The sequence below is a fragment of the Mixophyes fleayi genome, chromosome 4 (assembly GCF_038048845.1).
Source record: "Mixophyes fleayi isolate aMixFle1 chromosome 4, aMixFle1.hap1, whole genome shotgun sequence".
Taxonomy (NCBI): domain Eukaryota; kingdom Metazoa; phylum Chordata; class Amphibia; order Anura; family Limnodynastidae; genus Mixophyes; species Mixophyes fleayi.
In genome coordinates, this window is record NC_134405.1 from 79,817,036 (window position 1) to 79,831,340 (window position 14,305).

Sequence of the window (14,305 nt, forward strand, 5' to 3'; positions counted from 1 at the left end):
TCTGGGAACCCCTGGACTTCTTAATTATATCTGCAGTGTAGGGGGCTTATTGTCTGGTGCCCCTGTGTCTCTAGGTGATGGAATGGTGATACACAGCACTTGTTGTGAGGTGGCGGGGCTTAATGACAACATGTGACACAGTGATGCTGTTGGGGATATGAAAGTATAATTTAATTTTCACCTCTTTGAACATCTTGTGTACCAAGAATTTCCACAGCACTAAAGGGGTTAATGTAGCAAGATTTACGTAAAAAAATATAAATAAATAAATACAAACAAACCTTTAGGTTAGCAAAAAACGGAAAAACGTGCAAAAAAAAAAGAAAAAAAAAAAAAAAAGCCTCTTCTGAGAACAAGTAATGGGTTAACTTACAGCTGTTCTGCATCACTGGAAGTAAATGAAGCCTTGATAGTTGGTGCAAATAATTCCTACCGGGGTCCCAACTTTTTTGATTGCAAACCCCCTGCCTGTACAAAACCAGTGCTGGAACAGACTTATTACACCCTCTGAAGCATTATTTGGACAATATTGTAAACTGGAGGAAACGGACAGGAAGAGGTCTGGTAGACTCAGAACCACAACAGAATCAGAAGACAAGTGTCTGAAAGTGAACCAAGAAGGCTCACACTACAACGGCTTAACAGCGGTGGAAGTAAGCTAGTCTCAGTTTGAACTGTGAAGGGGAAGACCTTGAGCTGTACCTTTGATAGGTCGAGTGGCATTAAGAAAGCCCTTGTCAAGATAGAAAAAATAAGAAACAGAGGCTTGCCTGGGCCATGAAGCACAGCCAGTGGAGTACTGAAGGCTGGAAGGAGGAGTAATGAATCTTCGGTTCATCACAGAGGATTTTTGTAAGCCGTTGAGTAGGCGAAAGAACGGTTCATCAATTTGCGATACCAACTGTCAAACATGGAGTAAGCTTGATAGTCTGGGGCTCTTTAGCTGGATCCAGAGTCACTCCTGAACCAAAAGGGCTACCCACAGCATTATGCAGCGCCATGCTGTACCCTCTTTTACACCCGGTTGGTCAGGGGTTCATCATAAAAAGATAAAGACCCAAAACATACCTCCAGGCTTTGTCAGTAGTACCTTTGAGAAAAAGAACACGACGGTAGGCTTCAGGTCATGGGATGGTCAAGCACAGTCAAGATGGTTTGGGATGACAGAAGGGTTAAAGCAAAGCAAGCTATAAGTGCAACACATTTGTGGCAACTTCTGCAACAGTGTTGGCAACAACTTCCACAACAGTATTTGCTGGCCATTGTAGAAGACTGCCACATGCGGGTGCTCGCCGGTTATAGCTGCAAAAGTTTGCTTTGAAGATTCAAAAATTTAGATTCAATTTTGTTAAACAAAAATACTCTAGGATTTAATTTTTGTCTCCAGTTTATTTTTCTTTGATTTCAGAGTACATTGAGATATTAAACTGCGTAAATTTCAATAAAAGCTGGAAAAATTAGGGTGTTCTAAAACATTTGACCGGTAGCATATATAGCTAGAAAAAAACAAAACTTTAAATATTCGACAACTAAATGATAAAGGAGAATAAGCGTAGATGATAAAAAGCTGATTTTTTTGTTGTTATCTGCATCATAAATGAGGAAAATTAAGTGGCCTACGCACCATTAAATGTTATTTGTGCAACATGTATGATACAGTAGATTTAGACAGATAAAGCAACCAGTCCAGATGGCATCTACCCACGTTTGCTGAAAGTACCAAGTGCAGTAATTGATAGACCACTGTTTCCCATATTTATCAACTCTTTCATAACTGGGTCTGAGCCGCATCTATTTTCCACCAATCTTATACAAAGAAAAAAAAATCATGGGTATATTTATAGGGATTCTGAGTGATGAAACTGTAAAACATATTGGAGAAAATAATTTGGTAAGTGTCAGCGTGATTTCAGGGACCGGTCAAGCCTAACAAATACGGATCTGTTTTTATAAAGAGGTACGTTTCAAACTTAGAACAGATTTAGTAGTAAAGTATATTACCCCCATCAAAGTAGCCGCTTCCCTTGAACAAGTGACATGCCAAAATTTGTGTTGTATATGAATGAATAAATAAATAGCGACGGGCCCATATTGAGAAACATAAGAAGGGGGAATGTACAAGATATTTAGACAAGAAAAAAAAAACTACAGAGCAGGGAAACCGTTACTTGAAACACAATACTCTGTATAGGGATTTATTTACCGGACACAAGAGTGAAACCCGTAAACTTGTTGTAGCAATTTCACTGTCTGGATCGGCCGTGAGTTTCTCTTTAACTAGAAAGAAAGAAATACGAAATCATCTTACAATTCTCTTCCACTACATAAGATTCCAAAGTTGGCTTTCACACGTTAAACATACAAATGTATGCCATATGTACATATTTAATACTCATTTAAGGGTTGAAATTGATATACTAGTTTATTTTTTCAGCCTTACTAATAATATAATCATGTAATTGTAGATGTTGGTGTATCTTTTGAGTACAAACAGATGGGACAAACTCCCTGGATCCCATACTAATTACAGATATCTTACTGAGCGCTCTCGAATGGTCTGGGTTGCGGATTCCTTTCCCTCGTAGTCTTTGTAATAGGATGGCTGACGATAACTGCTTAACCAGGTAAACGGCCAGTGAAAAACTCTGTTAAAAGATTGGAGACACATGTAGGTACTCATCATCAGCAATATGGCAAATCTAGAATGAAAACCCATATTCCTATTTCTTCTAATTACTTTTACAATGTGAGCCAGCAGGGGGAGCACTGGGAGTTGCTCATACTGGGCCTCATTTAAGTTAGGAGCAAATCCAACTAACGGGTGCAAGTTTGCACCTGGACATACAATGCTGCGATGCAAGGGGTGCAGCACAAATGCTGCCCAATGATCTGGAGGTGGCGAGATGCACCCCCAAACCCAACTCTAAAGCTATCTGCACATTTTATATTTGCTTCCCTGTGCAACTTGGTTTTGCCATATCAGACCCATTGTGAGACCAAGGGCTACAAGGGACGTTTCAAATCACCAGACCACACACTAAAATACCTGAAAACGAGATGTCTACTCAAAAACCTTAAATATGACCACGCTGTGGAGGCAAGAAAGTAATAAAATGAAGGGGTTACACCATGTACACGTGAGCCGCTGCCTCAATTTAAACTTATCTATTTCAATAGGATCCTTATCTGGCATTGCTGTCCATTTGGGGACATGCATGTTGTAATTACTGGTCAATTGCCTAATTACAGCAATGATCTCAATAGAGCTACAGCAATCTTGGCAAGGAGGAACTGGTTGTGTACTGGCGATTCATACTTCGTTCATGCATTGGATGAATGGCAACACTATAAAAAGTGGCTGCTAACTCAATCAAATGGAGTTCCAGCACTTATTTCAGATGGATATCTGCAGAGCAATGCCCAAGTTACAAGAGGTATGAAAGGTGAATCTGATCCTCTCAGCAAGCTTAAGAGCAAACTTACACGTCCAATTTCCGCTGTCCATGACACAACAATCGTGTTAGGGACTGTAGTAGACAGACGGACGAGTGAGGTAATGTTGATTGGTCGGCTTGGTCGCTTTGGTTCAACCCCATTTTTGGTTGGTGGAAGATATCCCTATAAGAAAATATATATTTTAAATCCCTTTGGAGCAGATAGGAGGCAAGAGACATTACTTGAGCAGAAGAACCACTTACTGGCAGGTTACAGGGTTTTCCATTTACTTTAACACACAGGTTTGGTGGAAAATGGTCTTCTTGAGGGCAGCTTGTCTCAGAAAGGCAGAACCTGAGAGAAGAACAGATAACATCCACATTGGGACTGACTCGCAAAGCACAAGACATACTACTGGAAGACCAGAATAGAAATGGGGGAGCATTACCTGAGCTGCACTTGAACTGTGAAGTCACATTTTGTTCCAGAGATATCCCTAGAAAGAGGACACAGGGTGGTGAGAGCATAAGTTGTTTTAACAACCCAAGAAAACGTCATCCTAAAGCACTGGCATAACATTTTTATACCTTATAAAATGTATTTTTTCTGCCTAAACAAGCAAATTTGCATGCTTACAAGCCTACCTAACAAAGATAAAATAAAGTAAATAAATAGCCTTGAATGACAATCAAGTTCTACTTAGCTAAGAAAGGGTGCCATAAGAAATGGCCATTGGGTACTTTAGGACATACACTATTATGAGCTTTGTTCCATCATCAACTTAAGAGGAGTACGTTGCGATTATGCTGCTTTTCTGTCTTTTTTGACTTGCTGCTATGGATGGTATAATGGAACAGCTTCACTTTGGACTTTAAAAGCTACATATACACATAGCTATATATGTATACATACACACACACACACACACACACACACACACACACACACACACACACTTAATTGTACCCCAGTGTGAAGTGTCAAAGATTTTTTTTTATTTTTTAAACTGCATTTCAAAATAGTTTGCTTCTAATAGTTCTTACTTTCATGCAAATTTCCTGCCTGCTTGATTCATGGAGAAAACAAGCAATGATTTAGAAAACTGAATGCAATAAGGAAATTGGATCTATTGTCACACAACAGTTAACGGACAAAAGATATGGCTGCTGCAAGTCCAGAATCACCCACTTCAAACTTTTTGCCAATTCAACACTCAATTCACTATCAGCCACAGATGTAACTCTAGCTCCCATCCGGCACACTGATTTCAATAGGCAGAGCACAGATGCCAAGTGAGAGGCGTGAGGTGGGGGAGGGGAAAACTGCCTGGGAGAGAAGGGGGGGGGGGGGGGGGGGGGTTGGGGGGACTTACATTGAGCTGCTGATTTGCTGGACTTGTTGTGGTGTTAATGCAAACGCGAAGCATGTTTCTTGAAATCGCTGGCTGTTATCAGAGGCTGCAGAGACATAAGGACAGTACATCAGAACATGGATATTAATAGGATCATAAGATTTAACTATCACCATTTAAACGTGACATGTTTAATTCATCCATAATGTTACCAAATTACTATATTTGGTCTGTGTAGAAGTTCAATGCTGAAAAGGGCAGAAAAAAATAAATCTAATAAAAAAAAAAAAAAAAAAGCCTCACATCTTGTACCTCGAATATATACTTAGTTTTGGGCACTTCACCTTATATATGCTTGTCATGTAACGGACGAGACCTCATCTAGAATACAGTCTTCAGTTCTGAAACCATACCTCCAGGGGGAGGGTGGGTAAATAAATAGATATTTACCAAGGAGGACAACAAAAATGGTATATGGTCTAAATCCCAAAACCTACCAGGCAAGACTACAGAATCCAAATATACATGGCTTAGAGCAAAGCAGGGAGGGGGAGGGGGGACTTTAATACGGTAGAGAAGGGAAGCATTCTTCAAAAGTGTCAGAACAAGAGGACATGCACTGCACCTAGAGTGTAGCAGATCTAAGGGAAATTCAATTTTACAATACAATTTAAAAAATGCTTTGGCCCTCAAATTCCATTTCTGTGGACCTATTATCAGCCATTGTGGTCTCTAACAGTTTTTACAACATTTCTAGATCTACACTTGTCTTTATGTGCATACAGTGTCTCACCTATCATAGCTTTCCCTCATTTATTATTATTTGTAACAAATTCCTGAAAATGTTGCTATATGTTTGTGTAACAGTCTTTTCATATAAAGAACACTGTTTAGTGCAGGTTATGAAAAGAGAGCTTTGTCCATTAAGCACACAAAGTACATCTAACATCTCCCACATCAGACATGTTTACATTTCATTTACCGAGAATAACAGAGGCTCCTCAGTTCATAAACAAATGATAAGAAACAAAATAACATTTAGCAAAGGACATTCACCAAAACACAAAGCATACTGTACAGAACTTTTCATCCTGTGCAAGTGCCCCCTATTTGCCTCCCTGCACAGTCATAGCTATTCACCCACATTATAGCTTTGGGCAGTGTCCCAGGTAAACTAATCATTTCACATGCAATATACACGTGGGTATAAAATTGGGTGCATTGCACAAAAATAAGCGCTGTGGCTGGATCACTCAGAAATAACATCTTGTATGAACTTACAAGAGCGCCTGGTATAATCATTTAAATGCAGCGTGTATTTATTTTACAGGTATTTTACCACTAAACAGGAAATCACAAACTAATTAAGCATCTGGTCTCAGCCAGGTAGGGGGAACTGAGGGTTCGTCATCCCTTTGCATCCGGTGTCTGTTTTAGAGCTTCCTGTGGAAATGTGTCAGTGATGCAGCATGTATTTATGTGTTAGGTCACAGATTGCTGCAAATTGTGCTCAAATTCAGTTTTAGATAATGCCTTGAGACCTAACGTGTGTGTGTGTGTGTGTGTGTGTGTGTGTGTGTGTGTGTGTGTGTATAAAATTCTATATAAAAGGGCAGCAGAGCCTGAACTGGGCTTGCACATTTGGGGAAAGTGATACTTTGGAGATTCAAATAAAAAGGTTAAGCTGGGTACACACTACACTGTTTTCGTCCAATAATCGGCTCGAACAGCCGACATACGACCGCTCGTTTAAAAGTCTGCCCAAATGGACGATTATCGCCTCATTTGGTTGGTCCTACCGTTTAATATTTTCGTTCCAATCTCGTTTCCGTTGTGTAGTGTGTATAAACTTCTGACTGATCCACAACAGCGAGTACGAAATTACAGTCATTGCTCACGACAACATGGCTGTAAAAAGTCGCTAAAGGGACGTCCACTCTTCCCTTTATCGTCCTAAACAAGGCTAGTGTGTATGCAGTCCATGGACCGAGCGATCGGACCATCGATCGCATGTAAAATCGCTCTGCATAAAAAGTTGGTCGAAATTTCTGTAGTGTGTACCCAGCTTTAGTCTTCATGTTCTTGTGTGCTTAATGGTTTTATTTCAAAGGAGAAATGCCATTATCCCAAAAGGTACATCCCAGCCCCCCCCCCCTCCCTCTCCAAACAGATAGGAACATATTTTGCAAAGAAAGGTACCCGCTACCTACACTCCACTCACCAGTACAGGTGTGCAATCACTTGCTTTTAGTGAAACACGGCATGTTACTTACAATATAAATTCTTGAGGCATGGCTGGACAATGTTTCATCAAAACTGAGCAAAACCATAGAAGTCAGCAGTTTTGTAAGAGAAAGAATTTTTATAGGTGGCGCTGTGCATAATATTTAGTGTAAGTTACATTATGTGTATCAGAGTTTCCATTCACACATTGCACAGTAGACCAACAAAATAAATCCTATTTAAACCATTCAGTGTATAACACTGCCTGAAATATTTCTGAAAAATTCCTGAAATTTGTGTAAGTTTCTTTCATAAAAAGAAACTACTTTTATTACAGCCAACAGGGGCAGGCTGGGCTGAGCGGCATCTGCCCCCCGGGACGGTCTTACAGTGGGCTACCTTGGGCTGAGTCACCTGTATTTTTTTTCCCTTTAAAATGTTCATATTAGGCTGTTGAGTTGAATCATCATTTATTTATGTAGCGCCAACATATTCTGTAGCGCTTTACAATTGGGGACAAACACAGTAAACTAACAAACAAACTAGGTAAACAGACAAAGTGGTGAGAAGGGAAGGCCCTGTTGCCAGCCCTCCCCTGGCCAGCAGTACAACACACTTTACACTAGCATTACCTAACCCAGCAGTGGCCAGTATTAGCAACATGAATCCTATCCCATCACCCCACGCAAATATATTATATTCATCATGTAGGGACTCTTTTGTGGATATTAGGTCACAGAATAGGACTGCATCTGGCACATGCATGCATCATAAATACTGGCTGGATGAGAAGCAGGAATACTGTAATACACCTAAATAAAGTCAATATTATTGTGGTCATTCATTTATTGTGGTGTATAAACATGTTTCACTGTGTCACGCGCCCTTTCTTCAGGTAGGACATGAAGACCCACCAAAGGTTTACATTTATACACCATAATAAATTAATAAGCTAGGTGTTTAGTTCTTTATTTAAATGGTCAACAAACTGAATATAAACATGCATGAAAATATTCATAATTTACTATGTGACCAAGTAAGTGAATGCATAAAAGAAAGCAGAGACTACAATAGCATAGTTGGGTACCAACAGCATAAAAATAAAGATGGAATTCTATGGAATACATTCACTACAGCAGCTTCTTCAGTTCCAGCATTCACACACTGACCAAACAAAACTTTACAAAAAAGAAACTGTTACCTATTAAAAGATGGGTTAAATTTCCCTTAACCTCTTCAAAACAATAATAGTTGATAACATGAATAGCTAGAGATTTTAGTACGTAGCAAGTAAGACATCACTTTCCTGGTCTAAATATTACATCATTACATGAACAACAAAACCACGGTTACACACCAAAAAAAAAAAAAAAAAAAAAGTGATAAGATGTTTCAGCACTACTTTAAACATAAAAGAAAAACAATAAAACAATTAAAAAAACACAAAACATATTAAAGTGAACTTCCACCAAAAGTAAAAAATCTTTGTTGCCTGTGTCAGACTACAAAGTAGCAGCGTTTACAGTATTAATATGACTTCCATTAAAGGTCATTTACATTTTTAATGATGTTTTGCAATATCAATTATTTATACTGTGACTGTCAATTTACCTAATGTACTTTTTCAAGTAATTTGTTGCTTTACATCAGAAGTTAAAGGTTCCATTAGGTTCATCCAACTTACTGGCATTATGGCATCACATTATTACTAGGGTATACATCTAGCTTCAGTCAGATAACACTGTTGTCTACCGCGCCATTTACAGAATATCACCTAGTTCCAAACAGCTTTTCAGCCAGCACTGCCCATTGAAAATCAGCCTTGTAGCAGTTATACAGATCATTTATTTGTAAGGCGCTACAAATTCCACAGCACCAAATAGTCAGCATACATAGGGATACGAATAAACATGAATGAAACACGATAAAGCACAGGGGTGGAAGTAAAAATTCAAATCGTACCAGAACAAATAAACAAGTTAAATGGAGAATCATAATCATATGAATTGAAAATGAACAAAGACATAACGCATACATTCAAAGTAGACAAAGAAGGTGAAGACATGAGAGAAGAGCTACAGTTATTCGTTAAAAATGGCAACAAAAACAAACAGGCTTTTATTCCAAAGCAATTATTGTTGCTTTCAAGTAATATTTATGTTTCATGCTTGAAGTTCCACCTGAGTCCTAGTAATAGCTTTCTGACACTGGCAACCAGGTTCTCTCACAGAATATCCCAAGTATATAATGCCATGGAGCTCAACGTGTCCAGGGCCAGTGGCAGAAAACAACCCTAGCAATCATCTTGCTATAATAGATATACATTTTATTTGGAATGCTTCCCTTTTCAGATTCCAAAACAAACAGGCCTAAGTGACCACAGAGAACGTTGCTCTCATCAGGATTTCGAATGGCTAACTGCAGTTGCCACAAGTTATTTCTGGTTGTCAGCAAGGGCTTTCTTCTGGCAACTCTGAATCTGGAAAAATTCTGCATGGAGGAATGGGCCAAGATCTTTCAGTGTGTTAACCTTTTCCTAGAAACGGTGAAAAGGTTTTGTGCAGTTATTCCTGCAAGAGGAGTTTGTATAAGGGCTAAAAACAAGGGGTTCAATAATTTGAAAATCTGTTTTTAGTGGGGAGGATGGAGGTAGAAAATATTACTTACGTAAAAGGTATTTGTTATTATTGATAAAAGTCTGCAGTCCATTTTATTTGGCTATGACATGAATCAATCCTGTTTATAATTTTATTTCTGCCAACAATTCTGGAGCCATCAGTATGTCAGAGAATAATTCTATGAATATCTCATCTGGCTTCTCAGAAGTGCTGTACACACTTGCTTTCTGTAAACGATGTATAATTCTGCAGAAACATGGGATATGTTTTGTTGCGAGTGACTCACAATTAATCATATACTATCCTCTACGGCAATAAGCATGAATCCAGTGTTGCAGATTCCTGACAAAAACAGGGCTTGGTATTTAAAGACTGGACGGTGTACACACCCTCAAATGTGGGAAGTGTCCATTCAAGTAAATCATATCCATGTTGAAATTTTCATGCATAATTGTACCCCATTTATTGTCCAGAATTAGGAATGATTAATAGTCAACTGAAATGAAAAATGCAATTGTAATTCCATCTGTAACAATTATTCATGTAGCAAACTAGGGACATTTGGTATGAATAAATTCAAAACTACACTGACCGGCACACACTCTTCTATATATTAATTATACACACAAATACATATACACACAAACTGATCAGGGTAAAGCATCATTCAGGACAAGGTCAACTACATTATGACACGATTTAAAGATGTATCTATAGCAACCAGATTCTAGCTGTTGTTTTGTAGAATGTACTAAATAGATAACTAGATTCCGATTGGTTGCCATTGGTTGGGTTCACACCTGCAGATTAGTAAATATACCCCTAGGTTTCTTTGATACTATTAGCAAGTCTATAGTATACTTTTATGCTTTGCCTTCTCCACAGTATCCCTCACAGAAGACAAGTTTTTGAGCTTTGCCTCCATTTCAATTTTATTCACATTTGATAGTAAGAGGGGGACACAACATTAACTCATAATTATTATTTTGACCCAATCACAGTGTTGAGAAACACTTCTCCAGACAGAACAGATAATAGAGCAGAGCTGTGTTGGGGAGGAGTACCTTGGGACCCTGACCATTTACTATTTGTAGGAGGGGAAAGACTAGAGTTCCTCCTCTTAACAAAACAATTTTCCAAATGACTCCCAATTACAGTACCTTACATGTGGAGTTCATGTTTGTGCCACTTTGCACTCTGGGTAGCAGGACAGAAAAAATAAAGCTTCTCTCAGAGGGCCAAGACATACAGTAGAGGTACTGGGTATATGAGTGCTGGGTCCCTGCTACATACAGCAAATGGTAGGGATCACACCAAAATAATATCCTTGGAAATGGAAAGGATTTAGTAAAATTGGATTTTAAAGTGGAAAACCCCTTTAAACCGGTATAATAGGAGCAGAATTAAAATCAGATGGCAGTACCAGTCTTAGGGCTTTCGCCAATCATATTCCCTGTGGCATCAGCCATGATCATACCATTTTACACAGACTCCACACACAGCCTATTTTGAGTACAAACGAGAGAGAGAAAAGCACAGCAATAAATGACACACAAACTTTAAAGTATAAAATACACTAATGGAACCTATGCACGACAACACTGCATGGCTGGTCACTGCTACCTTCCCTGCTCTGTTAAACCAAGGAAGTGAGGCACTGATCTGGATGTGCAGAGGCAACAGTAAAGGTACAAGGCAATCATCCCCTACTGTCTAGATAAGTACTCTCTCACTGTATTCTAAATGGAAACCAAAGAGAGGAAACCGCCAGCAGGGTGCAGTATTATTGATATACATCCATGCAGCACCGTGCTGGCAGGAACGGTAAAGAATTGTGTAACCTGCCTGGTATCAACACCACAGCTGTACAGCAAACGTAATTACAATGTCAACCATCTCAATTCTATAGCAGTATTGCATACTGTATATTTATGAATTTTATCACACAAATTCTACCTGCTTATGCTCAGAAAATACCATTTAAACCTACTGTAACCGCAAAAAACTAGTCCAAATGGACAAAAATAAAAGGTGCTTTTTATCGAAATTGCAAGAAAGTGACCTAAAACTAAATGTGTGTATTATTTTTTGTTAGCGCAAAAGCATACTTCACTTGGCATCAATGTACTTTTCCAAAACCGGAAAACACAGTATTCTACACTTGACAAGTATAATGCATTGTTTATTTTGCTAGATTTGCAGAACCTTGAATGAAATGCATAAAACACGTAGGAATACTAGACAACCTAACACATCAAAAGGAGGGTACCCCGGAGTGTATTGAAACCAGGATGGGGAAAATGTGTTCATGAAAATCCCCCCCCCCCCAATCTGAAATTCTTATTGCTTTATGTAGTGTAGGATATTAATGTTTGGTGATCACCAGAAAATGACTACTACGAGGGTACCGGATTTGAAAGAGGGGACACCCCTCTTTCAAACAAGGGTGTCCCTGGGTCTCTAGGTTCCAAGATGGGGGAGATCTGTGCATTACAACCGCCCCCACACATCCTGGTCTTCTTAATATTTTCTGCAGTGTAAAGTGTTATTGCCTGGTGATCACCAAACAATAACTAATAAGGAGTCATATACGCTGCCCTCTTTCAAACAAGGGTGTACCTGATTATTATTTTTTGAAGCCAGGATGGGGAAGATCTGTGCCCTCCTCCCCATGCCTCGTGGTTTTAATTATTTCTGTACTGCAGGGTCTTATCGTCTGTTGATTACCACATAACTACTAAGAGGGTACCCCTCATTTGAAAGAGGGAACGCAATATTTTCAAACAAGGGTGCCCCTGAGCTTCTATGTGCCAGGATGTGTGAGATAGAGAACGTTTAGTGCCCTCTACCCATTCATTATTTTCCTATAGGCAGTGGATAAGGAGGTGGGGCTTAGTGACTGCATCATGACGACATCATTAAGCCCCCACCCCCATCCACCATCAACAGGGAATAGCTGTCGAGGGCAGATAAGTATAAATTTTAAACAGGAGAATATACCAGATACAAAGAACTGCTCATGTAGATTTGCAGTCACTTGTTAGGAATGGATCTGGTGGCTGGCAGATCAAATTTGTAATTGTACCACAACCACAGTTGTAAAGTTAAATTCTGCCCAGCTACCTATTGTAGTACTTTATGGAGATCAGGGCATATACAGCATAGCTGTAATATAAGGTGGTGTACTCTGTTTATGGAAGCACTATGGGGGAGGGAAACAAACCAAAGCCCCATAGAATGATTAAAGAGGAAAAATAAATGAATCATAATATTTTAAAAAAACAAATCCGGAGACAGCTGTAATATATGGCGTTTTACACAGTAACAGGCTGTGCAACAACATTGTTAATTGAATAATGAAAAAATAAGCGTTCTAGCTTAGAATGGAGAAATATACATTTAAACCCGTCACTTGTAAAGACAATAGTGTAATATTCAATAAATTATTGTACTTTACCTATATTGATGCTGTTGACATTGTTGTTGCAGAGTTGGTTTCTGTGTAAGAAAAGCATGGTTGGCTAAGTGAAATCACCAGGTATTTCCCCTAATTACCTTCCTTAACTGCCATGTTTACAGCATTGTGTGATGGAAGACAAGAAACGATTCAACTTTTAAAAAAATAAGAGGAAAGAAAAATAAGGTATTTAATTTATTTTTGTCAAAACCCCCCTCCCCCAGGATCAGCCGTTACTTGGTAGGCAGATCATTGTCACTGCGGTGATGCTGCAGCACAAGCCAAATATTACATCCAGGTCTCTTCAGCAGAGCTCAATGGATGGAATTCTCCATGTTGGCATTTTCTAACTTTCAATCCTTTTTTTCAACACAAAAATGTCAAATAAAGTATATATACACAACTTTTTATTTATAACCTTTTTCCCCAGTTCTCTTATTGAGTCTTTTAAAAAAAATTGTACGCCATAACGCTTTAATATAATTACAGTTCTCATCGACATCTGAGGATTTGGATCAGGGTTTTCATCTGAATTACAGTGGCACAGAGAAAACTAATTCGAAAGCAGCAATTAAAAAATAAATAAACCAATCTATAAACCTATATTGAAGACTAAATAAATGGGAGAAAGGTAACTGAGCAAAGAAGTTCTCTCCAGAAAATAATCAATACCAGGGCAGAGCTAAAAATGGCATGTGCTTCCTTCTAGGACTCAAGGTCACACAACCACTGTTCTCCAATAAGGATCAGAAACACACCATCCTGCATTTGGGAAACCCCACTACAAGGAGCAATCAGGATTTCCCCCAAGAATCCCCCTCCCCCCAACGCAGACAAGCACTGTTTCCTCCTCCGCTAACACTGATATTTATAAACATTACAAGAGAGTGCAATTGTTTGGTTTAGAATTTTTGTTTAATCATTCTTTATGGAGGATATCATGTACAGATGTATAATGATCTACCTGTACATCTGTCTTGTTTGGCAGTTTAAAGCCAGTTATTTAAATATTTCTCTGTGTGTGTTTTAAGATGGTGTTATAGACAGGGTGTAATGCATATTAAAAGGATACATTCTCTAGAACATAAGCTCCCAGGGGCAGTGTCCTATACTGTATGTCTCATGTCTGTCCCAGTCATGTCTTATGCGGAATGGTTTCTGTATGCCTGTGACTGGTTTTGTTAATTGCACCCATGCAATAATATTATTCTGCTCTGTTCC

General features: G+C 38.9%; 1 protein-coding gene across 7 annotated transcripts in view; it reads right to left on the minus strand.

The window, feature by feature from the left end:
* Window positions 1–14,305, minus strand: part of PIAS1 (protein inhibitor of activated STAT 1) — a 46,172-nt gene that overhangs the window by 10,783 nt on the left and 21,084 nt on the right. For all 7 annotated transcript variants that reach the window (XM_075207569.1, XM_075207570.1, XM_075207573.1 and 4 more), the window contains 6 exons: window positions 4,808–4,892; window positions 3,884–3,931; window positions 3,699–3,789; window positions 3,484–3,618; window positions 2,540–2,645; window positions 2,204–2,277 (listed from right to left, as the gene is read on the minus strand). In XM_075207569.1, the coding sequence (XP_075063670.1) occupies window positions 2,204–2,277; window positions 2,540–2,645; window positions 3,484–3,618; window positions 3,699–3,789; window positions 3,884–3,931; window positions 4,808–4,892 (539 nt within the window). The remainder of the gene's footprint in view (window positions 1–2,203; window positions 2,278–2,539; window positions 2,646–3,483; window positions 3,619–3,698; window positions 3,790–3,883; window positions 3,932–4,807; window positions 4,893–14,305) is intronic.